The sequence below is a fragment of the Lepisosteus platostomus genome, chromosome 9 (genome assembly GCF_059453375.1).
Source record: "Lepisosteus platostomus isolate fLepPlt1 chromosome 9, fLepPlt1.hap1, whole genome shotgun sequence".
Lineage (NCBI taxonomy): Eukaryota > Metazoa > Chordata > Actinopteri > Semionotiformes > Lepisosteidae > Lepisosteus > Lepisosteus platostomus.
Window position 1 is genome coordinate 61824869 of NC_142619.1, and position 24739 is coordinate 61849607.

At 45.0% G+C, this 24739-nt stretch overlaps 1 protein-coding gene across 1 annotated transcript in view; it reads right to left on the reverse strand.

Annotated features, from left to right (window-relative positions):
• Nucleotides 1-24739, reverse strand: part of tmtc1 (transmembrane O-mannosyltransferase targeting cadherins 1) — a 129679-nt gene that overhangs the window by 46152 nt on the left and 58788 nt on the right. Inside the window, exons 6-8 of the mRNA XM_088646086.1 lie at nt 23664-23767; nt 19281-19470; nt 7196-7317 (exon numbers count right to left, since the gene is read on the reverse strand). Coding sequence (XP_088502212.1) covers nt 7196-7317; nt 19281-19470; nt 23664-23767 — 416 coding nt within the window. The remainder of the gene's footprint in view (nt 1-7195; nt 7318-19280; nt 19471-23663; nt 23768-24739) is intronic.

Genomic DNA, 24739 nt, shown 5'->3' on the forward strand with positions numbered 1-24739 from the left:
ACAACATGGCTGCTTAGCTGATTCTGTTGTACAGTACTCAATTTTAATTTTCAACATAGTTTGCTTTTGTGTCCTTTGGTTTGTGTTTCACTCTTCATTGTGAAGAAATATGCTTTGCTGTCTGAACTGATGCCTTTGTGGATTTTGAATATTTGGATCAGGTCTCCTCGTCGTCTTCTCTGTTCACGACTGAAGAGATTAAGTTCCCCAAGCCTGTCAGTGTGGGACACTCCCTTCAGACTAAAGAGACTCAGTTCCTCCAGCCTGTCAGTGTGGGACACTCCCTTCAAACTAAAGAGACTCAGTTCCTCCAGTCTGTCAGTGTGGGACACTCCCTTCAGACTAAAGAGACTCAGTTCCCCAAGCCTGTCAGTGTGGGACACTCCCTTCAGACTAAAGAGACTCAGTTCCTCCAGTCTGTCAGTGTGGGACACTCCCTTCAGACTAAAGAGACTCAGTTCCCCAAGCCTGTCAGTGTGGGACACTCCCTTCAAACTAAAGAGACTCAGTTCCTCCAGCCTGTCAGTGTGGGACACTCCCTTCAGATTAAAGAGACTCAGTTCCTCCAGCCTGTCAGTGCGGAACACTACCTTCCCTTTCTTCCCAAAATGTTATAATATGGTCTGCAGCTAGAATACTCACACCAGACCTTGACAGCATATCACTCCTACACATAAGTCTCTACATTGGTTGCCTATAAAGTTGTGTCTTCAATATAAGATCTTTTCAAGGCTCTAAACAATCTGGCTCCATCATAGATCTGTGAACCCCTCCATGTTCACACTCCCTCTCGTAGGCTCCGCTCCACTCAGTTGAGGCCGGTCATTTGCTCACAGGACAAAACAGGACAAAACAGACTGAAATCTCTGACTTTCTGAGACTGTGCTGTTTCTGTCGCTGCTCCGGTGTTGTGGAATGCCCTTCCTCAGACACTACAAGAGACAAATTCTTTGACTCTCTTCAAATCCAAACTCATAACTCACCTTTTTACTGGCTACAGGTCGTCTTACATTCTATCTGTAAAAACATGTATTCTCTGTTTTATTTTTTGTTTTACTTTTTTGTCTCTTTTCTTTATCACTATGTACAGAGTCCTTGGGTATGCTTTACAAATTAAATACCTGTTATTATTATTATTAACTACTGTATATTCTATTATAAATTAAATGGCACAGTAGTGCCCAATTTAAGTATTCAGCATCCTCTTTTCTGTTTAATAAACTGTCAATCCAAACACATTCAGCCAATTTCGCTTAATGCCTACAGCCTGTTTTCTGAGAATTCATGTTTAAGACAACCTCTATCAAAAGCCTTTCCGAAAATACACCCCATCGTGTGCCCTCTTGTTCAAGGAACTCTAGCTAAGTGGTTAATCAAGACCTACCTTTTCAAAATCCGTTTTTTTTAATCCCCTAGCATCTGTCTGTCATATAGGTGATCCTTTATTTCACTTCAATACATTGCCGTGTCAGTCAAGACAATGGATGTAAAGAAACAATATTTTACATCTATATTCAGCATGGCTAGAAATGCATTTCATGGTGGTATCCAGCAAATGCACTTTCCATGTACTGTGGCAATGAAGTGTGAAATAAACACCTGGCTGACACATTCCTGAACAGAAAAGGCACAGAAGCAGTGGCATGACGGGGAGCATGGTGGTTTGGAGACCAGAACTGCTGCCACACAGCTCCTGGGTCCCAAGATCCCATCTATCCTGGCATCCTTCTGTGTGGAGTTCATTTTGTGCCCACATCAGTTTTTGCCTGGAGCTCCAGATTCCTCTTACCTTTCCAAAGAGGAGCTGGTTAGGTTGATTTGCGCCTTTAACTGCTTGCCGTGTAATTGTGTGTGTGCACACACGCCCTGCGTCGGCTCATCCTGTCCGGATTGTGGTTAGGTCTGTGCTTCTGGGATAGGCACCGAGTTGCCAAGCCTCTTACCAGGAATAAGAGGAATTTTGGCAATGGATGGACGGACAATTCCATGAGAATATTAGGATAAGAAAACGTGCTGGTCCAGATGGTGTAGACACTGAGTGATAAAAGAACATATTTAGCTCCGTTCCACGGCACAGGTGCAGCCCAGAGCTCCCTGCAGAGAGGGAAGAGTCTTCTGCCACCTGGAGTACATTAAGGAAGAGGTGCTATAGCCTTCAATCAGCCAGCTTGAGAACTGAGCAAGAGCAGGGAGATACAGTACAAAACAGGTCTGAGCTGATTCGGGCAGAGTTCCGCTTGACTAAATACGGTATATGACTTCAAGATGTGAATGAAGCTCTACATAAAGAAGCCTTCTCTCTGTTTACTTTGTCTTTGTTTTTTGCTTTGGGAGCAGCAGTGGTGCCTCCCATCCCACTCCTATATCCAATCTCATACTAATGGAGCCTCCCGTCCCACCCCTACCCCCAAGAGCAGCGGGCAGCCCAGCGAGGGGAAGGGGTGACCAGGCATGAGAAACAGGCCCCTTACAGCTCAGAGAACCCTCTTCCGGTCCAGAGTGATGTGTTGAGTTAGGAGTAAGGTTAGGAGTAACCGTTTTGAGCTGAATGATTGTGGTGAGGCTTTCTAAGAAGAAATTCTAAAAAAAAAAAATTATTTTCCTACAAAACAGAATTGTTTAAACGCTGACATAACAACAGAGGAAACTTTGCTTTGACTTGAAAGCGCTGGGGGGGCGGAGGGTGGGGAACAAGAATATAAAAACGTTTTCAAAAGAGAGCAGGCCTGTATCCGAGAGATCCGAGGAGCTGTTTCCTGGAATAAGCAGATTGAAAAGGCATCATGTTCAACAGCACGACTGGGCCGTTTGTCCCAGACTAATCTAAAAACTGCATTAGAAATAATAAAAAAAACATGCATTCAAGGGAAATCCATCTTCATTAATCACCATGATAACCATAATTACTACAAAAGCCATGGTAACAAAAAACTTTTCTGTACAAACTCCATGATTGGAGCTACTCAAGCAGAGATGCGTCAGAGGGACTATGACACCATCATTAAGGTAATGTCAGCGCACAGGGGCACAGACAATGTGTCTCTAGGGACCACACATTCGGAATCTAATTATCTGTCTCCATTTCCCTTTCTACAGAATAAAATAGTTTCTAAACCTGTGTGTCAATTTAAAATATAGGGGACAAAATGGACATTTTCTCCAGAGCAATCTAAACCAAACTCCTTTCTTTCAGTATCCCCTCAGGTTTCTTTCTTAAAACACATCTTCCCTGATATAAGAAAGATCTACAGATCTACCACTAAATAAAATTCTTCAAACAGTGCCTATCGGAGTCTCCTCAGCTTTGCACCTCTCCTTACAGCAACAAGCCTAGACACATCATTGCACACGTCTTTTAAAATCAATCAAGCAAAAAACAAAGCAGTTCTTACTTTGAAAAGCCTGCAAAAGATCTGATCTTACAGCTTGTAGCAGTAAATTTGTAGAGTGGAACATGTTTCACCTTCAGTACTCCCACTGGGGCGATGTAATTGAAAATCTAAGCTCTTTGGAAGAATTGGAGGAATTTTAAAATTTTGCAGAAATCAGAGCCAGCACTTCTATTTATAACCCATTTCACTTGCTGATAAAGTAAATAGTGTATGTTTTTTATAATGCAATCATCTTGACATCTCCCCTCCATCTGAGAGAAAACACACTCCTCCAATTTGTCACAGAGCTCTGGGCAATTTCTGCACTATAGTTTCAATCAGCAGGAAGGCTACGCCTGAGAATTCGCACCTGCCTTGCCTCACAGCAGCACAGCTCCTGCATGCTCCACTCTTCAGTGCACTCTAAAACACTTTTCCACTCATATCACAGAATTATGAGCCAGGAAACAATATGCAGAAGACGTACTGTGCCACAGATTTATGCTCGATGCATTTTTTCTTAATTCTTGCAGCACAAAAGTTCACTGTTCCTTTAGCATTTAGAAAAGTAATATTTATAGTGCTGCAGTCAGTGTTTTAAGTAACTTTATAAAAACATACTTTATGGGAGATGTGTCTTCATAATACAGACCCACGCTTGGAAGAAAATCGCATTTTAAAGGTTAAGTGTGCTAAACACTTTTTAAATATTTACATAGCTGTTCTATACAGAGTGACGAAGCTTCTGTATTGCAATTTAGAAAATGGATCTGGCATTAAAAGTTAAATGTGCAGTTATCTGAAATTTAATGCAGCGTTACATTACATAATTAGACCTAAAGCCGTACTCAGTGAGGTCAATAATGCAACATGACACGCTGCTTCAAGATATGGCAAAAGAACGCACGTCTGGATGTTGCTGAATACACACACCCATTATATTAAGCCAGTGGTGCTACACCTGTGCTCCCGCTTCTCAGTGGTTCACTTTGGGTGGGTGTGCAGCAACAAACAGTAGCACGCAATTGGCCGTTCTCACTGCACTAGAAAACTGTGGCATAACAACTGGCTGCACCACAAAACACAGCTCACAACCCCAGCAGGTGTGCGGTTTGAAACCTTAAACAAGGAGGAATAAGAATAGCCAGGACTGTATAACCCCCGTACTCATGCACGCCATGTGCACAGAAGAATTGTGTGCCAAGCTCAAACTTTTTCCCCATTAGCAAAAAGGAAATAGTCACACTCTAGCTTTATTCATGCATCTGTATGCATGCTCCTTACAGCCACAAAGGACTTGACCGTATCTCAAGACGAAGGGACCTGTACCACAGACTCTGGGAATTCTGAAACACAACAAGTAACCACTAAAAGGAAAGGTCTCAAACTGCATCAAAGGGCTGATTCACAGTCTTTGATGAGCAAATAAAATGGACAGATGAACAAGTCAACATGAGACACTACTACACACTCAGTGGTGAACCTTGAACCTGGGATCACAACAACCGAAAAGAGACAATTAGGATCTCCAGCGGGTGGACAAACAAAGAGTAGCTGGCAAGAAACATCTCAGTGAGCGGAGAAAGTCGAGCTGAAATACTTCAAGTAACAGGCTGCCATTCACATGGCCAGCAGCTGACCTTCGGTTCAGTCAAAACCTGTTCATGTTCCTGCAGAACCATTCAGATTGACTGGTTCTGCAGACACAGGGTGAGGTTTGAACATTCTATCACAGTGAACGACAGAATCACACCTGTCGTTCAGCACCTGAGGACCTGTTCCCTGGGCCAACCCTGAGCACAGAGGAAGTATAATTCCTCCACTCCACAACACCAGGCATCTGACTGAGTCTCGAGCCAGGAGATTACAGCGCTCTTCCAGACTAATGACTCTCCCGCAGAGCCAGGGATTCATTTACGGAAGACATTAAAAGCATGCTAAAGGGGCAGGATTATCTTCTTTGCCTTGGCGGTGAACAAATGAAGGAAGGCAACTCTGAGGCAGATAGAGGGCCTGAAATGGTACAGTCCAGAGCGCTAAGCCGCCCTCTCTCCTGTTTGCTTTGATAAGGAAGACAAATAACACCCAGCTGTGAAATATCTATTTATATAAAAGGTGAGAAGGCACTGAACTTCACCAGACAGCGATTTCCTCATGCAGCTCAGAAAAAATATTTCACAGAGGCTAAGTAGATCCAAAAGGATCCTCACTGGAGTACGCACAGGCCGGTCTGCTCCAGGCGCGGACCCCCAGGAGAGGAGGGCATTTAATCAGACGCGTCACTGCCATGCCCAGCACGCAGATGTGGGGCTACTTAAGAACACAGGAAAGGTTATACATGAGAAAGATGGTCATCTCATTCTCGTGCTAGCAGTTTAAAGTCCCGAGCATTCAGCCTATTCCTTTCCGTTAAGGAATCTAAGAGGCAGCTACAATCGCGTGTCCTGGAAGTTTGTTCCAGACACCCACTATCCACTGCCGGCTGCAGGACTTGAACCGGCACCCTTCCAGCCACAGGCGCTGATCCTGAGACACAGAGCCACCACTCTGCCTCGGGTTTCTTTTGTCTTGTCATATATCAAGACAAATGAAATGCTGTGGTGTTATGAAGGCAGCAGTGGACAGTTACTACATCCTATGTACCGACTGTCGACACTGCACTCACAAGTTTAGTTTAGGAACTGTTTTCTAAGTTAATAGTCAATTAACTTAAGAATCAATTCTTTTATGGAAAATCAACAAAGTAGGCTACAAAATATCAGCTGTACTTGGAAGAGTGGGTCAGACAGGCCAGACCAGTCAGAGAGACCTACTTACCAGTAATGCCAACAGAACTCACACAATCGCCATTATACTGGCAACACAGAAAATTAACATCCTCGTTATCTTTCATTGGCAAAACCCCAAGGCACAGACAAGCCTTCAGCTCCCTGACGAGCAATCAGGGACCTAGAAACATTTTGTCAGACTAAGTGGAAAGAAAACTGCTTAATAGACAACCTTTCCTCAACATTTCCGAGGATGAGACATTTTCCCAGGACAGGTCTGAAGTGACACCCTTGCCTGTCACGCATTTCAAGAGCGACGCGTCGTTCCTGCTGAGTGGATTCAAGAGGCCACTGGCAAACAGACAGATGCCCCGAAGGACTGGGTCTGTAAACTGAGAGGATCTGATTTAATATGGGCCTATTTATATCCACAGCGCGTGTGTTATTAAAATAAGAATGTGGTATCATCTAGAAAGATTACATGCCAGAGATAACTATATTAAGGGTCCCAGGCAAAGGAACTAGACAGTGTGTGCTGTATATGAACACACAAGTAGCACAAAGCTTCCCTGCGCAGGCGCTTTCACCTCAAGCTTTCTAATAAAAGCTGACATTATACTGTCCCTGGAAAAAAGCTTCCATTTAAAATAAAAAAAAAGGCCTCTCAATAATCCAGTTACTGGAGCCTGGAGACAGCTGAGGCCGCCACTAATTCCTACGGGTACTGAATTCACACAGGCTGTTGGAGCAGCGAGAGACAACGAGATAAGTGCAACACTGGCACATCTTCAGGCATGTCTCTGGGTCGCCACGCAGACCCAGGGTACCCTCTGCCTACCCAAAAGAGATCAGGAAAAATAAACCCCAGCTCAGCAGCTGATCATGAATCTTTATTTTAGCTACATGCTATACAGTAAATCCTAAAATCCAATGTAAAACTGTGGGACATTTCCCCAGTAATGACAGCACGTGCACTCTGTGGTTTATTGGATCAGTGGACTGAAGTACAGCACCAGTGCCATAGGCCTGTCTGGGCTGGAGGACAGCGGTACTTACCTGGGCATATAGAGGACTCTCTCTGCCACGACGAAGCCCACCCTGAAGAACAGATTGCTCGCCGGAATGAACGGGAACACAAGGAAAAGGATCCCCACCAGCACTTCCCTGTTTTCCAGTTTCTGCCAAAAAGAGAAGAGAAAATCAAACCCTTTGGAAAGCCGACGGTGGGCGCAGGCCACTCTGCCCATCAGCGCCCAGCATTCTCCTGCGCGGCGTGCGAGTCGGCTGGGCCTTCACCTCCCAACTCCCCCACCTGGAAACACCTTCCCTGCATTGCCCTCTAGATTGAGCCAATAACAGTGTTACAGATAGATAGATAATACTTTATTAATCCCGTAGGGAAATTGATGTGTTACAGCAGTCCAGCCCAAGACAAGCAAAACAGACATCAGAATAGTTATAAAACAAAAGACAAACAAGATAAATAAAAATAAATAAGTACATAGGTGTGTGCAAAATGTGCTGATCATAGTCACTGTAAAAACAATAAAATACTGTATGTGCAAAATGTGCATAGGTTTATACAGACTGATTGTCCAAAAAGTACAATGGAGTAAACATGCTGTCCATAGACGAGCAAATGAAGGGCTAACAGCCTAGGGCAGCATTATACACCCTGACAGCCGCCGGGAGGAAAGACCTGCGGAAATGTTCCCTTGAACACCTTAGCTGGAGCAGTCTATTGCTAAATGTGCTCCGCTGCCCAGTAACAGTCCCATGAAGCGGATGAGAGGTGTTGTTCATGATGGCTGTGAGCTTGGTCAGCATTCTCCTCTCAGCCACCACCTCCATGGGATCAAGGCTCATCCTCAGCACAGTGCCAGCCTTCTTGATGAGTTTATTGAGCCTATTTGCATCTTTTGTCATGATGCTGCTGCCCCAGCACACCACAGCGTAGAAGATGGCCGCCGCCACCACTGATTCATAAAAAATGTGTAGCAGTGTTCCACACACACCAAAGGACCTGAGTCTCCTAAGAAAATAGAGTTGGCTCTGGCCTTTCTTGTACAGGGCGTCAGTGTTACCAGACCACTCCAGCTTATCATCCAGGTGTACCCCTAAGTACTTGTAGGAATGTACGCCCTCTATGTCCTCACCCTGGATGGAAACAGGGTTCAGCGGAGACTTATTCCTTCAAAAGTCAAAGATCATTTCTTTGGTCTTGCTGGTGTTTAGCTGGAGATGGTTAAGATGACACCACTCCACAAAATTGGTAATTCAAGCTCCTATATTCCTCCTCCCTCCCCTCTCTAATACACCCCACAATGGCAGAGTCATCTGAATTTGGGGTGGGGGGTTACGAAACTAGAGAGGTTTCAGGAACTGACTGAGTGGATTAATACCAATCAGTAAAATAAATGGTCATAAAGCCCAACTTGGGGTAAATGATTTCTGTCAAGAATATACCCAAGGGGCTGGTTTAGTTAGAATGATGATAACGAATGATGATTTCTGAAGAATTCTTTGTTCTCTGGCACAGCTTTGGTGAAAAGAGTAATAATCAGGCACACCTAGTTAAACACATATTCATTAGTATTGATAATACACACTCTAAACTACACACACCATAAACACAACACAATTTACGCTATGTACAAGCTTTCAAATAATTTCCCAGAGGCCCAACGTCCTAACAATCCAGAAAAACCCCAAACTGCTAGCAAGTACTTAACTCTTTTACAATGCCTACAACAGCTAAAAGAAGAGATAAAGCTGCCTTCTAAACTAAACAGAACACTACCCAGAGTTCAATTTCTCTCTATAAATCCAAATGCATCCAGATGAATGGGAACCTACAGTATCAGTGCCTATTCAGAACCCATCTCCCTATTCTGGAAATGCACCCATTAACCAGGAGAGGCTGTTTTTCACCACGGGATTCTCTATTCAAGAAATCAAAGTTCCTAACAGCAGGATCGCAAGCTCTCTTAACAAGGTTCAGATACTTCACTCCAGTCTGGTCTTCCTGGATGAGCTGCAACAAGGAGCCTGCACCCTCTCTCTCTTTCTCCCTTCACTGTACCTGCCTATTAGTTATACACGGCCTTCCTGGACTGTTGATTAATGCTTGATCATTTACACAGAAAAATAAAATATACAGTGTAAAATCAAATATACTCATAAAAATATACAGTGAGAAAAGTTACGGATGAAAGAAACAAGATGAAGCCATTTGGCCACTCAATTTGACTGTGAGCAGCGGATTAATCGGATCTCTTCCAGCTGTTTCATGAAAGAATCCTGGGTATCGGCTTTAACAACATGGCTGGGAAGCTTGTTCCAGACTGCCTGGTGTCTCTGCTTCCAATGTCTGCCCCAAAACATTTCCATAAAGCTACACTGCCAGACTACATCAGTCTTCTGATTGCAGCCTGCTGAGCCAAAAAACAGGCACAAGAACGATCACGCCCAACACGCGGACATTGCAGTGTCTCTGGACACAGGCACACCTTCTGTAGTAGACTGGGGTCCCACTGCTGGGGATCTGGTTTCCCACAGGTCTGTGTTCCCTTAGGTCAGGGGCTCCCAATCCTAGAGGCCCACACACCTGCTGGGATTTGTTCCAGACAAGCTCACGATAACGCAAATGGAGAATTCATGGACTTAATAATCTAATAACAGAAATAACTGTTTGACTGTTTTCAACTCTTACATTTTTTTTTTAATGTTACCTCTTAACGACGGCATTTCATAAGTGAAATAAAATCCCAATTGCGAATAGTACCAGCAGGCCACTCATTATTTCAATTAAGGCTCTGATTGGGTATTTAAGCTGAGCTGGAATGAAAACCAGCAGTCCTAGAGTGGTCCTCTAGGAATAGGACTGGGAACCCCTGCCATACAGTACGTTCTAAATGGACTCTCGGCTGGGAGAGGGTGCTGAAGGGATCACGCTAGTGTTTAACTAGGGCAGTTCATCACCTCTCCACAGCCTTAAGATTTTAGAGACATTCAATTACTGTCTTTGAATTCCAAGGTTTCTAAAGAGAGGCCTGCTGAGGTAGGAAAAATAACAATGCAATTTTATTTCCGAGCACTTTTCTAGAAACCCAGAGCGCTGTACAATAGCACTCTCATAATACACAAGAGAAGTCTAAAGAAAAGGAAAAAAAGGGACAGCAAATTGAAATCCAGTGGAAAAATAAGTTACGTAAAAAGATAGATCTTTAAAAGAAAAAAAGGTTGAAAACTGAAAGTGTCGACAGTTGCAGCATCTATAATGGATCTAGTTCCACAGATACGCGCATGACAGGTTCTGACACCCAGGTCTTGACAAAGTGAAAAGGCCGGGATTAAAATTTGGACTATTTGCAGTAATATTAAAGGCAATAAGCCTATAAAACCTACAGCTGGGCCATCCAATGCCTTATACATGAGCAGGAGACAAAGTCCACTCAAAATCAGGCGGGGTGCCAATGTAATTTACTGATCACAGGAATAATATTGCAATGCCTGTTAGCTAGGCCATGAAAATTGATCATCATCATCATCATTATTGATTATGTCTACCGTTATAAAAGCATCATTTTATCTAAAAGCTTTCATGATCTTATCTATTGTTTTAATTGCCTATTAGTTGGTGACCTACACCACACTCCTGTGGGTCAGACACTTATTCTGTTGCCCTCATTAGAGCCTACTGGCTCCCCTCTAGTAATCTGTTCAACACCGCTGCTCGTCCCCTGCTCACCCCCTTCGTCTTCGTTCATTATAATAAACAATGAATGATGCCCAAACCCCCTTGCTGCTCCAGATATTTTACTACTCCCAGCATTTAAGCCTTCACACTTCAGGGTTTTGTAACCTTAATCTTACTGTTAGTGCATCGACTGCCCATGGAAGTGAGCAGTGACCAACCCTGGTTTCTCTCCCTTCACCGTTTGCTGCCACTTTGATTCCTCTCTCTATATACAGACCTCAGCAGACTGCTGGAGCTCTGACAAAGCCTGACTAATGAAGCTGAAGTGCTCAGATATTGCGTTTTAAGTTAAACGTGATACATTGGAAAAGATTGTACTTCATTAGAATTTAAATGGTCTATAAAACAGCCCAGCTACTGTTACCAAGCCCCTTCTCTCAATGTTCCTGGCCCCGATTAATTCTGACAGCTTCAGCACGAAGGATTTAGCCCAGAGCTCTTCCTCACCTCCTACTCTAAACAACAGCCAGTTCTTCCTTTTTTCAGTACAAAGATCAGGTCGTCATGTCGGTACTTCCCTCAGTCTGGGAGAAGCAGGCACTTGAAGAGCTACTGGTAGTCTAAGCCAGGTGGAGTGAGAGCAGCCTGATTAGGTGATAATTACGATTTGCTCTCCTCTTTAATCAGTCCAGCTCATCACTATGACCCCTGTCTCACTGGAGAAGGGACAGGATGAAAACTGTGCATCCCTGTCCATCACATGCATGGTCACAGCTGCCTGTCATTTTTGAAAGCCTCTTTGCACGGACACCATTGTCTGGAGAGCTGGTGTAGATCTTGCTGAGAGCACTGTGTGGCAGCAGGGCATATTGTTACAGTTATAATTAAATGTTATTAAAGATGATCTTTGTGTTGCCTTGACAAGGCAGCTTTCGTCTTTCTGAAAAACAGATATCATAGGGCTGTGCCCATCTAATGATATACAGTATAGCGCAGATGTGCTCCAGCGAGTCTGCAGTCTGTTTCTTCCCAAGATCACAGGTTCAAGGAAGATCACCAGTGAGGGACCTGCAGGATAGGTACCAAGACTATACCTGATCACACCCTCATCCAATCAGCTGTGATGTCACACCTTAAAATCTTTCACCCAACTCATTTTCCGTTGGCTAATTCCACCAGCTCATCATCTTTCTCCAACTGAACTGGCAATCTGACTTGTCCCAACTACTGCAGGTACAGTAGCTCCAGGTCAAGAGAGTGAGTCAGAAAAGTACAGAATTCTGCCCAAGATTCTCTTTCTGAAACAGAAGAAATCTTGTGTTTGTGAACCCAATGTTATTTTTCATGATAGATGAAATAAGACAGCTAGACTCTTTGATGTCGACTGAGTATCCATGCATATTCGGCACCAAGCTGCAGCCAGGATGAACTCTGTTCTCCCATCTGTCTACCTTGTGGCAGAGCCCAAGTAGGCAACTGTGCGCAGGCTGTTTTTACAGTCCAAAGTTCAGCAACACTAACTAGCTCTGCTCCTGTCTCTCTGCAGCCGGGACACACCCAGCACAGAGTGAGCAGCTGGCAAGTTGGACTGCACACCAGTCCAGCCAACGATCAACCTTTCGCATTGCAGCAGATCGTTTCACAAAAAATATTGTATTCCGTTTGTTGTTTGTCATGCATGGTCTTGTTATATCAATAAATTGTATATTTAGTATGCATGTGTGAGGTAATTACAATCACTACAACCGCACGTTCACAGGCACCCCAGCCGGTGCAATCCTACACAGCCACAGGGGCTGCTGCCACCTTGCCTGGAGAGCCCGGGCTCAGCCCAGACGTGCCGGGCAGTGCCTGGAGCAGAGGCTGTGCTCCTCGTGGGCTCCTTCCATGGCTCAGCCGCTCAGAAGCCTGAAACGAGCTTTTACTTGCCAGGAGTCTTGTTTCAAGATTCCGCATCCGGTATCTTCTCCCGTTACAAAAGAGAAGAGCATTGCACCGATCTGTATGGAACTAAACAGTTGTGCACCCTGAGGACTCTCTCCTTTTTGTACAACCTCATCTCGTCATGACATCTCACATCAGAAGAAGTGATTGAGGAAGCCACTTATTCTCCTGCCCAATCTACTTTAATCCTGCAAAGCCCCTCATCTGATGAGATGTAAGTGCTAAGCACTAAACAGTTTTTTCTTCACCACTGCATGCAGACTGCTCGTTAGGCATGGTATTACCATGCTGGCTCATGTGGTAACCCTAATAACTCCATCACTCTGCAAGACCGCAGGGCAGCCTTCTGTCTGCTGTGGCAACACTGCAGCAAGTTACTGATAACAAGGTTACATCACACTCTGAGTAATAGTCTTAATGGTTGAAATTCAATTAGGCAAGGGTAATAAATTAGGGTAAGAACCAATTTGAGCAGTCATAAATCAGACAAATACTGCCTTTTTATGAAATGACTGAATAAAATACAGATTTCTAAAAGATTTCCATAACAATAAATGTAAATGATGTCAATATTTCAACATTGCCCTTTAACCTCAAATTCATGCATTTATTTCCTCGCATCTTAACTCATTAAAAAAAAATACAGAGCTCTGCCACATGAATGAAAAAAGGAACGATCTAACCCTTCTGTGTGACAGGTCCTGCACGAGCTGAGCTGTGAATGTGTTCACATGCTTGGTTTTTCCTAGGGAGTATTATTCTTGCATGGGGTAGCTCGTTAGCAATACTGTGAGGTTATTTTCCTCCATGTAGAAATCAGTGAAGTCCAATTAATCACATCAATTTTTCTTTTCATCACTTCACACCTGGTGTCTAAGGCACACTCTTTTATTCACTTGTAATCCTGGTTCCCCGAGCACCTGGAATTCTCAACGCCCAACATGAACAAACCCTCCGCACCTCTCCAATCACACGGTGCCCTCACGTCAGAATCCACCACCCATCTCTGCCCTGATCAGACTTGCTGGGGGTGAGACCAGCTGCGATGCTCAGTTTGCTTTAAGACCTCATTTTGTGCAGGTCTTCTGCTTTTGGCCTCGTCCCCCATTCTGCTCCGAAGACACAGTTACTCCGTTGTCTTCAGCTCCAGGATATTCTCTTCTGTTTCCCAGGCTGTCTTAGCTCTTAGCACATTTTCCAGGAGAAATGGAACCCGAGGTCTTGAAACTCACAAGCAGATGGTTTGAGGCAGAGGAACCACTGCTTGATGGACTTCCTCCAGCCCCTGGTTGCTATGATACTGTGGCTGAACCTGACAGTTTAAATGGCACGTTGTCACTGCAATATTGTTTTAAACTCTCCGGCATCCTAACTGCGGTTCTGCACTCACACCAGTCAGCCACAACATCCCAGGCGACAGGCAATTTTTATATTTGCATGTATTTTGTTTTTAAGTGGGGGTTGCGTGTGGCCTTTCCTCAGGCTGTCTGTCTGACGGCCCAGCAGTCCCACGCGATTCCCTTCTCGAACGCAGTCCGTCTCCAGTTCCGCTGCTCCGGCATGGAAACAGGTGGGTTTTTCCGAGCCGCAGCCGAGTTTCTCACGTCCAGCTGCTCTGCCTGTGAGGGCATTGCTCCCCTGGCAGAAAAGCAGCGAAAGGGGAGCCCAGCAGATTAAAGGGGGCAGAAGCCAGCACCAGCCGTTGGCCACGGCAACCGTGCAGGAACACAACAGCGTAATGCAGCATCTGCCACCAGCACAGCCCTCGGCCTGCCTGACAGATGGACAGCGGGGCCTGGACGGGGCTGCACAATGCCCAGGACAGAATGAGGGACCTTGGGAGGCAGCTGCAGTGCCTTTTCTTCGAGACAAGGCAAAGGTACTTCCTTGAAAGCTGAAATCGCCTTCCACTGCTGCGAATATAAAACCCACTGTTGAGTCACTGAGCCAGGCAGCTCCCACCACTGGCTCATCAAGGACACCATGCTGGCAGGGATGCCAAAGCACAGCCAGCAACAGCCCGCTGAGCCAACAACAAAGTGAACAAAGCCTCTGACACACAGAAAAAGGCTTACGCTTCCAGAATGAATTATGTTAATCATCAATAATTTACTGAACTGTAATTCCGCTGCTTAAACATGTCACTGCCAGCAGTGAAGACTCTCCTGGCTAAACTGGCACAGGTGTCCCCGACAGGCAGCTACAGTGCATCTGAGAGGTGAGGGGAAAGTTTACAACCCAATTTGGGCAAACGCAGAATCTCAAGTAATTCCCACCCTCCCAAAAAAACTTTTCCCAAAAGATGATGGATTGTTTTGTTTTGCCTTGGTAGGAAGACATGGGTATTCTAGACACTTGTGTATGATCTGTAAGATGGGCAGTTTTTTTTTCATCTAATATAAAGTAAAATATCTGGTGTTGACCAAAATCAGAATATTTCTCTTCAGCAGACCTCCTCAAGAGGAAATTACACATTGGCGTTTTTTCTTTGGAGTATTTTTCTTGAGCCGGGGCAGCTTGTAAGCGATACTGTGAGGTAATTTCCCTCCAGTAATCTTCTAGACATCCGTGAAGCTGAATTTATCACATCAGTTTTTCTTTTCATCACACCTGGTATTTAGAGCGCGGCCTTTTATTTACTTGTGGTGGTGCATGAGCTCTGCTCTGAGTGGACGTGCTAGAGGATGTACTGGCTGCGATGCTCATATTACCTCGTTCATGGAAGAGCGGATGTGTTCCAAAGACCCTACTCAATGATCCTTATTTCCCAGGTCCCACATTCCTGCCACGCCAGCGAGCCGGGGCTGATGGGAAGGCGCTCTCCAGCCGCAGGCGCAGAGGATACCCGCCACTCCTGGGGCCTGAGCAGCACCACCCCTGCGCCCCTGGAACCTGCCCCCCTGCGGGCAGCCTCCTTCCTCCCACAACACAGGCTGGCACGAGACGGGCTCGCGCTGGGAGAGAGAAACCGCTCGACCCTCCACAGAGAGAGGCTGCAGGTCCTCAGAGAGAGAGAAGCTGTAATCCCAGGGAGAGGGCCGTGGGTGCAGCTCAGGAAGAGTCCTGGCAGTAAACAGGCTCTTTTGCTACTAAGCAGAAATTGTGGATAAGGGATAATATCTCCTCCATTCCCAGTGGAGCCCTTGGTTACTGTCCTGCGGCCTGACCAACTCCACACCAACGCCCTCAGAGGGCCACAGCTCTCCTTCCCACTGAGCTCCTGACTGCAGAGCTAGTTGGAACTAATCACTAGCTGGACTGGGTCGATTTAATATTCCTCAACTCCAGCTGTTTAAAGAGAGCTAAAAGCCCTGCTGGACTGCAGCCTTGAGGGAGGGAAGAGTGTGCTTAATTACAGGGGTCTCCTTCGCCTGTAACGGAGTCAGTCCCTCCCCAGGCTCTCAGAAATAGCTGGCCTGTATTTTTGTTTCATGTACAGTATGGGTTTTAGATTTGTTTCCGAACGCTCAGGCTTTAACAAATAGCTGTCGTTTCTTTTTTGTTTCGCTGATGGGTTTTAGATTTGTTTCGGAATGCTCCAGATAAAACAGGCTGAAACTAGGACATTAGGAAATCCCTGGCATTCCTTGTGGAAACCGCTGATGAAAACAAAATAACGGTCAGAACAAATGGGCTTACTTGGCTCATGCATAAAATTCCCATAAACCTAAAGAACGTTGGTTGAGTTGTATTTGAGACCTGGGCCCAGCACATTCATAATCCACGACATTAGCCTGAACAGCACTCATGAAAAATGGCCCAGCTGTTATTGGTAAGTGCATCCATACTGAAATAATATGTCACAGAGACGCCAGCAGAACAGACCCTAAGGGAAAGGGTTCTGTCATGTGCCCCGATAATTGCCCTCTTTAATTTGCTGTTCATTGTATATTTCAAGACAAACGACGCGGCACAGCGTCTGTGAACCATAAATCATATCTGCGTACACTGAAGGACTATTGGCGTTTTCTATTCCACTGTAGAGTTTTTCTTGTTAGTACTTTGTTCTTTAGTGTAACACTGCATAACAGGGAAGGACTATCAATGTTAAAAAATGTTTGCTTTCATCTGTAATAAATATTAGCAAAAAGTGCTGAAGTACTCTGCCAAGAAAGCCATCACAGCACGGATTCAAAATCTGCCCCACTCAAACGAAAACAGGCCTGAAAATAGACAAGTTATCTAAAATAAGAACTCTACCAATAATAAAACTTTCCTACACCCTATCAAAACCCTGATACTCTAAAGCTATTCTGTTGTTTTGCTTTGCGATGAAGCGCCTTTTCCATGTGTTGGCAGAGCTGAAGTCCCAATGTAGATGTCAGTAAGGAAAGAAACGGCAGCTAAAACATTTTAAAATCCCTCTGCTCGTGTTCAAGTTTCTACACGCTCCTCTCCTTATGTTCTGTATCAGCTCATATGTTCTGTATCTTCTTGTTCATATATTTTTTAGATACATTTCTTTAGAAGGAGCGATGTTAAATGAACTGTTAACAGCATTATTAGTTAGTGATCGACAAATACTAGTGTCTAATACTCTTTAAAGTCTCGGCTCAAAATGCTAGAGCCATTTCTTATGGCTCCAGTACAGCAAATATCTTTCCAAAGTTAGTCTTGTAAAAGATGACATCAATAACCTTTAGAAAGTACAATATTTCCTGCAATATCAGGTGTCAGTTCTGAGAAATTTGAGATCAGGTCTGATTTTAAGATTACATCAAGATCGGACATATGTTAAATAATTATAGAGGACTAGACTGTAAACACGGCACCCTATATACATGGTCACAGCTTAAACAGGGAGCATCAGAGCCATTAATAATTTCTGTTTTAAATACATTGCCCTTGGCTTCACAATTAGTCACTGGATTCAGTCTTCTGAAAAACTAATTTATTCAAGTCCCTTACTCCCACAGAGACATTTGCTGCCTTGAATATCAAAGTACACTCTGAAGGGGGTATAGAGCCAAAAATGGAAAACATAAAAACTAGACTAGTTGCAATAACCTAAAAGACTGCCATTTTTCAACAGTCTCTCATGTCATGAATTATCAGGTCAATCAAACTAACCTGCTTTGAAGTACAGCAGGTTCCGTTTTGTGAGCTACTGCGCATTAAAGAGGCTGCTGCTAACTCCAAAGTCGCCTACAACTCTGATGACTAACTGCATCTTTAGCTAATGGTGGGAATGCAAGTGTTAGCCTTTGAGCTCCAGTACACATGCCTGAAAATAGCTGGACACTGATTATAAGTAAAAACAGGGCAAGAACAAATCTGCCCTCCATTCAATGGACATGGAGTTAGCATTCTGAAACTAATTGCAGCAATGCCTTAATGATCATTAAGGCATATTTTCAGATTATTATTACTGTCATTTACTAGATCGACGCTCCAAAGGAACTTACATTTATACTGAAGGGCTCTTTATTGCACCAACCCCTAAGGAGGTGAAACAGAACAGCAGAACCACCCTGGGATTTAAACCATCGGCCTTCCACTTGCAGGAAGGCCACCTGCAGGGAGGACTGGTCAGTCCAGAGCCCTGACCACTTCACCACTACGGACTAAAAAGCTGAGCAGCAGCTGCAAGAATATCATGGGGGAGAGCCGCATGGGACCCACGGACACCGATCCACCTTAAACCTGTTATAAAACCAATCAGAAAATAAATTAAAATACGTGGGACAAAATGATCAGACAGTAGATTGCAGTATATCGAGGAGCTTCACTATGTGATGATATTTGAGTATTCAAAGTATTCAATGATATTCAAGCACCACTTGGGCGGAGTGGTGGCTTTGTGGCTCAGGATCTGAGCCTGTGGCTGGAAGGTTGCCGGTTCAAATCCTGCAGCCGGCAGAGGAATCCTACTCCGTTTGGCCCCTGAGCAAGGCCCTTCACCCCCAACTGCCCCAGGGGTGCTGTATAAATGGCTGACCCTGCGCTCTGACCCCCAGCTTCTCTCCCTGTCTGTGTGTCTCATGGAGAGCAAGCTGGGGTCTGTGAAAAGACAAATTCCTAATGCAAGAAATTGTATCTGGCCAATAAAGTGATCGTATTCTAACTACAACTCTAATTACTCCCTATTTGACAAGAACAGAGTTTGGCTGGTAGATGAATCTGATAAAGGTTTGTATCTCCAAGCACACCACTGCAGATGTGACAGAAACACATAGAAACAGCACTTGTAAACTGCTTCTAAACCTACAAGGGGAGGAAACTCAATTGAGCTGGCAGCCCAGTACGTACTCTGCTTTCACAGCCTGAGGAACAACGACTGACCGTCTCAAATAATACCATTTCTCCTGTGGTGTCTGAAAATGTTTATCTATATGTTCGTGCTGTAAAGGTTGAGGTGATTGTGTAGGCTTTGGCCTCAGGCATGTCAATAATGGTCAAAAACTGACGACAGAGAGACTGAGACCGTGAGACAAAGGGGGAGAGAGAGAGAGAGCCTGCACCTGTGGCTGGGCTGGGTCCCCAGGTGAGCAGGATTACCTGCAATGATGCCAGGCAGTGCAGGCACAGACAGACCATGGCCACTCCGAAGAGGCAGGTGGCGGCATTGCGGACGTCCCACACCGACTCCAGCAGGGGGATGCTGCCCACCTGCCAGTCGTAGCACAGGACGATGGGCGCCAGGAGCAGCCAGGCATTGAAGGCCAGGAGGTAGCTGTACGTGAGGAGCCTGGGGACGAGGAAGAGAGCCAGTCAGCACACTGCACTGCGGGTCTGGCCTTCCGCAGCACTGGGGACCCCAGACCCATCGCTGGGGTGACGCTGCAGCTGGGAAACAGACCTGCGTAGAGCAACACGGGTCCTCAGACTTGTGCTCTTGATTCTGCCCCAATACCCTGACTCTGTCTAAGCCAGACTAGCAAAATCTCAAATAAATAATTAGAGGTTTGCATGTGTTAAGCTAATCAAGACAAAAATGTTATGGATTGCGTTGTTAAATCAATAACACAGCACTGCAACTTGACCTTACCAGTTCATGCCAATTTTAACAAGCAAAGCAAATACCTCCCTATCATAAGAAACGTCACAGGGAGAAGAACTCTTCTGGGGAAAAAAAGAACTCTCAATACAGAACTGAATCTCTTGTACCTTTACAGTACTAAGTAAATGATACACGCCTGTCCGCACATAAATAATGTACTAGAACATCCCAGCATATTAAAGCTTGGGGGAAATAAAACTTTCACACACAGTGAGCTGGACGAGTGCCGGCTGTTCATTTCAATGTATTGTAGCACTCTCGGGTTCACGTGGGTACGCGCCCTCACCACTGCCGGCTCAGGTCAGCCCCCCACTGCTGGGGACTCGAACCCGGGCCCCTGGCGTCACTCAACAGGGACCCAGCCAGTTGAGCTAAAGGGAAATCTCCCGTCAGGCCAACGGCTGCAGTCCCTGCTGTTCACAGGGAGGGGCGGTGACGTCAATATGCGTTATGGTCTTATGTCTGCAAGGGGTTTTTGTCACAACTGATTGTCTGCAGTGAGACTGACACATACAGCACACTCAGCATTTCCAGGCTTTAAATTAGGATTGTTCACTCCCTCAGTCAAGATCAAATTCCATTGAAAAACCCTTTAACCAATTATGATGGAAGAATGTCAGTGGGCGCACTCAATAGGTAAATGAGTTTAACATCTCAAGTCATTAATAATAAGCCATTGTTATTTTTGTAGCTTTCCATTTTTGCAGGACATGTAGAATCACAGAGGAAGGAAGAGCCGCTTATTTTGCTGACACGACTCCCGTGCCTCAGCTCTGAAGCATGCCTGGGACTTCCGAAGCTCGTGAAACTCATCAATGATGAGACAGCCGTGCAGTGGGCACCGGGTTTCGCTTGGCTGTTCTCCTCGTATGCAGATCTCGGGACTCCAGTGGGATGGCCCAGGGGCAGCTCCTGGTTAATTCTGCACAGCAACGTTGCCTCGCTCTGACCCCTGAAGCAGATGTTTTTGGTTTGTGTGTGCTGGGGACATACCTTAGTTCTTATGCTGCTGTAAAACTAAATGGAACACTATAAAAATAAAAAGACCTGCAAGATGAGTTGGTTTTAGATTTTCCAAACCTTTATGACCATGTGTCCCACTGCAAAAGTATGAAAGTCAGCAGCATCTCATAAGAATTGAACAGATGAGGAGTAGCCGTTTGACTCATCTAGCACGTTTGGTTTCCAGAAGGTCACTGATACGAGGATAATATCCAGTCATTTCATGAAAGCGGACAGGGTATCAGCTTCAGCATGGCTTGTTCCACACTCCCACCACCCTTTGGGTAAAGTAGTGCCTCCTGGTCCCAGTTTTTTAATATTTTAATAATATCCACTTGTACCCACTGTTTTAAATTTCACTCTTCTCAAAACTTCACTTGTTTTTTTCAATGCTTTTGAAGATTTTGAATCTTGTATCTCTAACTTTAATCAGATCTGACTGTAGTCCTCTCAGTTCACAGTTGAAAACGTTTAGTCCTTTTGGCCGTGTCAGTATAGGAAAAATGATCTTCTGAGACGGTCACCCTGGGATGACCTGTATCAGTAAGCTCACTTGACCACCTCTTACAGAAACTGGTAAACCGCTTTATTTTAGTATCAGCATCTAACATTCGTTCGCACACAGGACGTTTTCCAATCTTATTTACAGTACGTCACACCTGTGAAACACATACACCATAACTCACATCTGACAGTGTGCTCCTATATTTAATACAAAGTGACAGACAGACAGTTGTACAATACACGTGCAAGGTTAGGGCAGGGCTGTATACATTCCTGAGGTCTCTGTTTTCACCTTGGGACGTTGGGACAGGGGTTGTTACAGTACGGGTCATGAAATGATCAATTCACGGACCTCAGTGTAGCAGTTCAAAGTGTCTATAGTTTGCTCCGAGACCACTTTAGAAGCTCATCAAGACACTTACAGTGCCCTGTCGCAGTGCTGAGTAGTTGTGGCAACCCAGTGCCTGAATGCACAGAGATGTCTATTTAGAACATTCAGAACATTACTACTGCAGGATGTGTGTGATATACACTAATAAATCACACCACACTTCGTCTCTGTCAATAAGGATGATCTGAGCAGAGAGAACGCTCTCTCTTCGCGTTGCCTTTCACAAACAGTAGTTATTAATATTTGGATAGATAACACAGCAAAGCCTACGCCCACGACGAGCAGATCAATCACACGTCACAGCGGTGCCGAAACCGTGAACATCAAACAGATGGAGACGAGGTTAAAAAAAGCAGCTGACAAAGAATGCATTTTCACATTCCCTTGGAAAAGGAACAGCATCGCGCCTGCATGCTGGCAGGAAACAATGGGAAACGTGGATCTAAGGAATAGCAGATGCTGCAGCAGAAATGTCATGGTTCTCCGACACTGCTCCAGCAGCGCACTGTAAGAGGACAGGCCGCACACTCTGGACTGAGTACAAGACCTTGTCCTGCAGATTTTACAGCACTGTCAGCCTTGTAGCATGTCTTTGACTCTCTAGTGTGCACTTCATTTCCCAGGTGCTGTGAAGGGGACTGAAAAAGCCCGTCAGATTCACAAAAGGGCTGTTGGTTTTAGAGTCATCCTGCTTTCTTTTCAGCAATAAACTCAGCAGGACTCAAATGCAGAAAGTCATGATGTACTGTACCTCTCCCTTTTTATGCAGAGCAAAGCAGAGGTGATCCACATTCCCTTTATAATTAACAAGCACTACATGCCATATGCAGCACCTTTCAAAAAAATATCGTTTAGCACAACATTCAGACACAAGCTGATGTGTTCCAATTACTGGAGATTTATATACTTAATCAATGACCAATAATTCCCACAGTTTCCGAAGGCTTTAAAACGAGCATACTGCAGAAGAATGATGATACAGGCTGTCTTGTGTTCCAAAACTCCTCTTACATCTAAGACACGCCAATTCTAAAAAGGTTGTGTGCGTAGTAAAGATACAAGCCTGAGGCAGCAAGATAACTGTTTGGGAAGAGTTGGATTGCCTCCGTCTGATCGCCCTTTATCAAGCTCCTGGTACAGATTCGAATGGTAAAGAAATTCAGCCACGGCAAGATGCCAAAGCACACTACACTTCCTTGGCCTTCAAAACACGGAGTGAGCCCGCTCAGCCATGAGCAGCTCCAAGTGACCACCTGAAGAAACTGTCCACCCGTGAGACTGACAGGTCCTCCTGAGCACAGAAACACCGACAGGGAGAGCAATAAACCATGACTGAACATGGACCGCGAACAGTAGAGGTGATGTCCAGAGCAGAGCCACAGCAGTACATCCTGGTGCGTGAACAGAGAGTTCACTGACCCCCCCAGACAGGACAAAGATCACAGGAATTACCCCCAGCTCTGCTGGTCCCCACTAATAAAGCTGGGAGGAGTGGAGCCACTGGGGTAAAGTACCCCACTCAGGGAATGACAGCAGTGTCTGCAGCAGGTACTCGAACCCACAACCTGCCTGCCCCCTCACGAGCCCAGAGATTCACCCACTATGTTACGCTGCCCAAGTGTGAACAGTATCAATGCTCTTATTGTGTTGCTTCAGGAGGTATGAGGAACACTTTCCATGCAAGACGTTAAAATGCACGATAAGCACATTACCCAAAGTGCAGAAATCACAGCTATAAAAAGAATTAGCTGGGCTCAGAGATCAGCAAAGATCGGCCCCAATCAGGGTTGCATGGCTATGCTCCACAAACAACCTAGAAAGAGCTTCTCTTTTTACAATAGGAGTGAGAACTAACTTCACAAATAAATCTCCCTGGTGTCCATCCAGGAGCAGTACAGTATTCCAAAGACTCTGGAGAACCCCAAGTCCAACAGGAAGTTATCTGCTGGTCAGCAGCTCTGTGTGAAGGTGTGGGTGGACTTACCTGGTGAGGAGGTGTGGAGAGAAGGATGCTGGGTTGTCCTGCTCAGAGAACAAGGGCATGGAGCCGCCCATGATCCACAGGCGGAATGACATGATGACTGCCACCTGCCAAAGACAAGGGGGATCAGGAGTCACCCGGAAGAGTTTTTTCCCAAAGCCACACGTTGAGAAAAACAGAGACACATTCTAATCACCTCCGATACAACTACTACTGCCAACAATAGTTCCAACAGAGTTCTGAGAAGCAGAAATAATCTATGCAGTAGGTGTACACAATTTAACAGCTTGATAACTTGAGCTCAGAAGACATCAGAAACTGAACTTGAAAGCAGACGGAATGAATTACACATCTCAGTGCTCTGGTGATCATCAGAAACAGTCTTAAAGCTGAGCTGTACTGAGAATGAAGATTATTTAACATGCAGAAGCACTCTTGTTTCAGAACTGGCAGTGGGTCCTCTGGGAAATTTCAGATGCACGTAATTTAAAGCAACAATAGATACATTCAAAAGACAAGGGACACAAACTACCACACTTGGCATACATGGTGACTGGAGAATTGAAATTTACTTTGTTTCTCCTCAGACAAACATACCTTTGAAAGCAAGCACTCTATTACATTTAAAAATGAGCTTTCGTAGTTAGTTTGGAGGTTGTTGTTGTTTTTCCACTTATTTAAATCCTGAACTTTTCACTAATGAAATTCTCTAAAAATACCACTTTCAAATGCCATCAGGGAAGTTTAATTAAGAAGGTCACAATGATGAGAAATGCTGCTCTTTTTGCAGGCAGTCAGAAATGATTCACTTTATTAAAGAAGCTGTGTGTTCCCTGCAACAGAGGGTCAGTCTTGTGGGAAACACACCCACTGTCTTCTGCCTTCCCAACACTCAGTGACTGAGAGGAGTCCTTGTGCCAGGCAAGACTGGGATCAGCACAAACACTGCAGTTTCATCTAGTCACACGCTGCAGTGAAAACCAAGCAAACAGGCCTTTGCTTTCAAGCTAAAATAAGAATGACTCAACATCCACATTCTGTTTTGAGGCAGTTCAGTAAATCTTAGTTAACACAGCAAG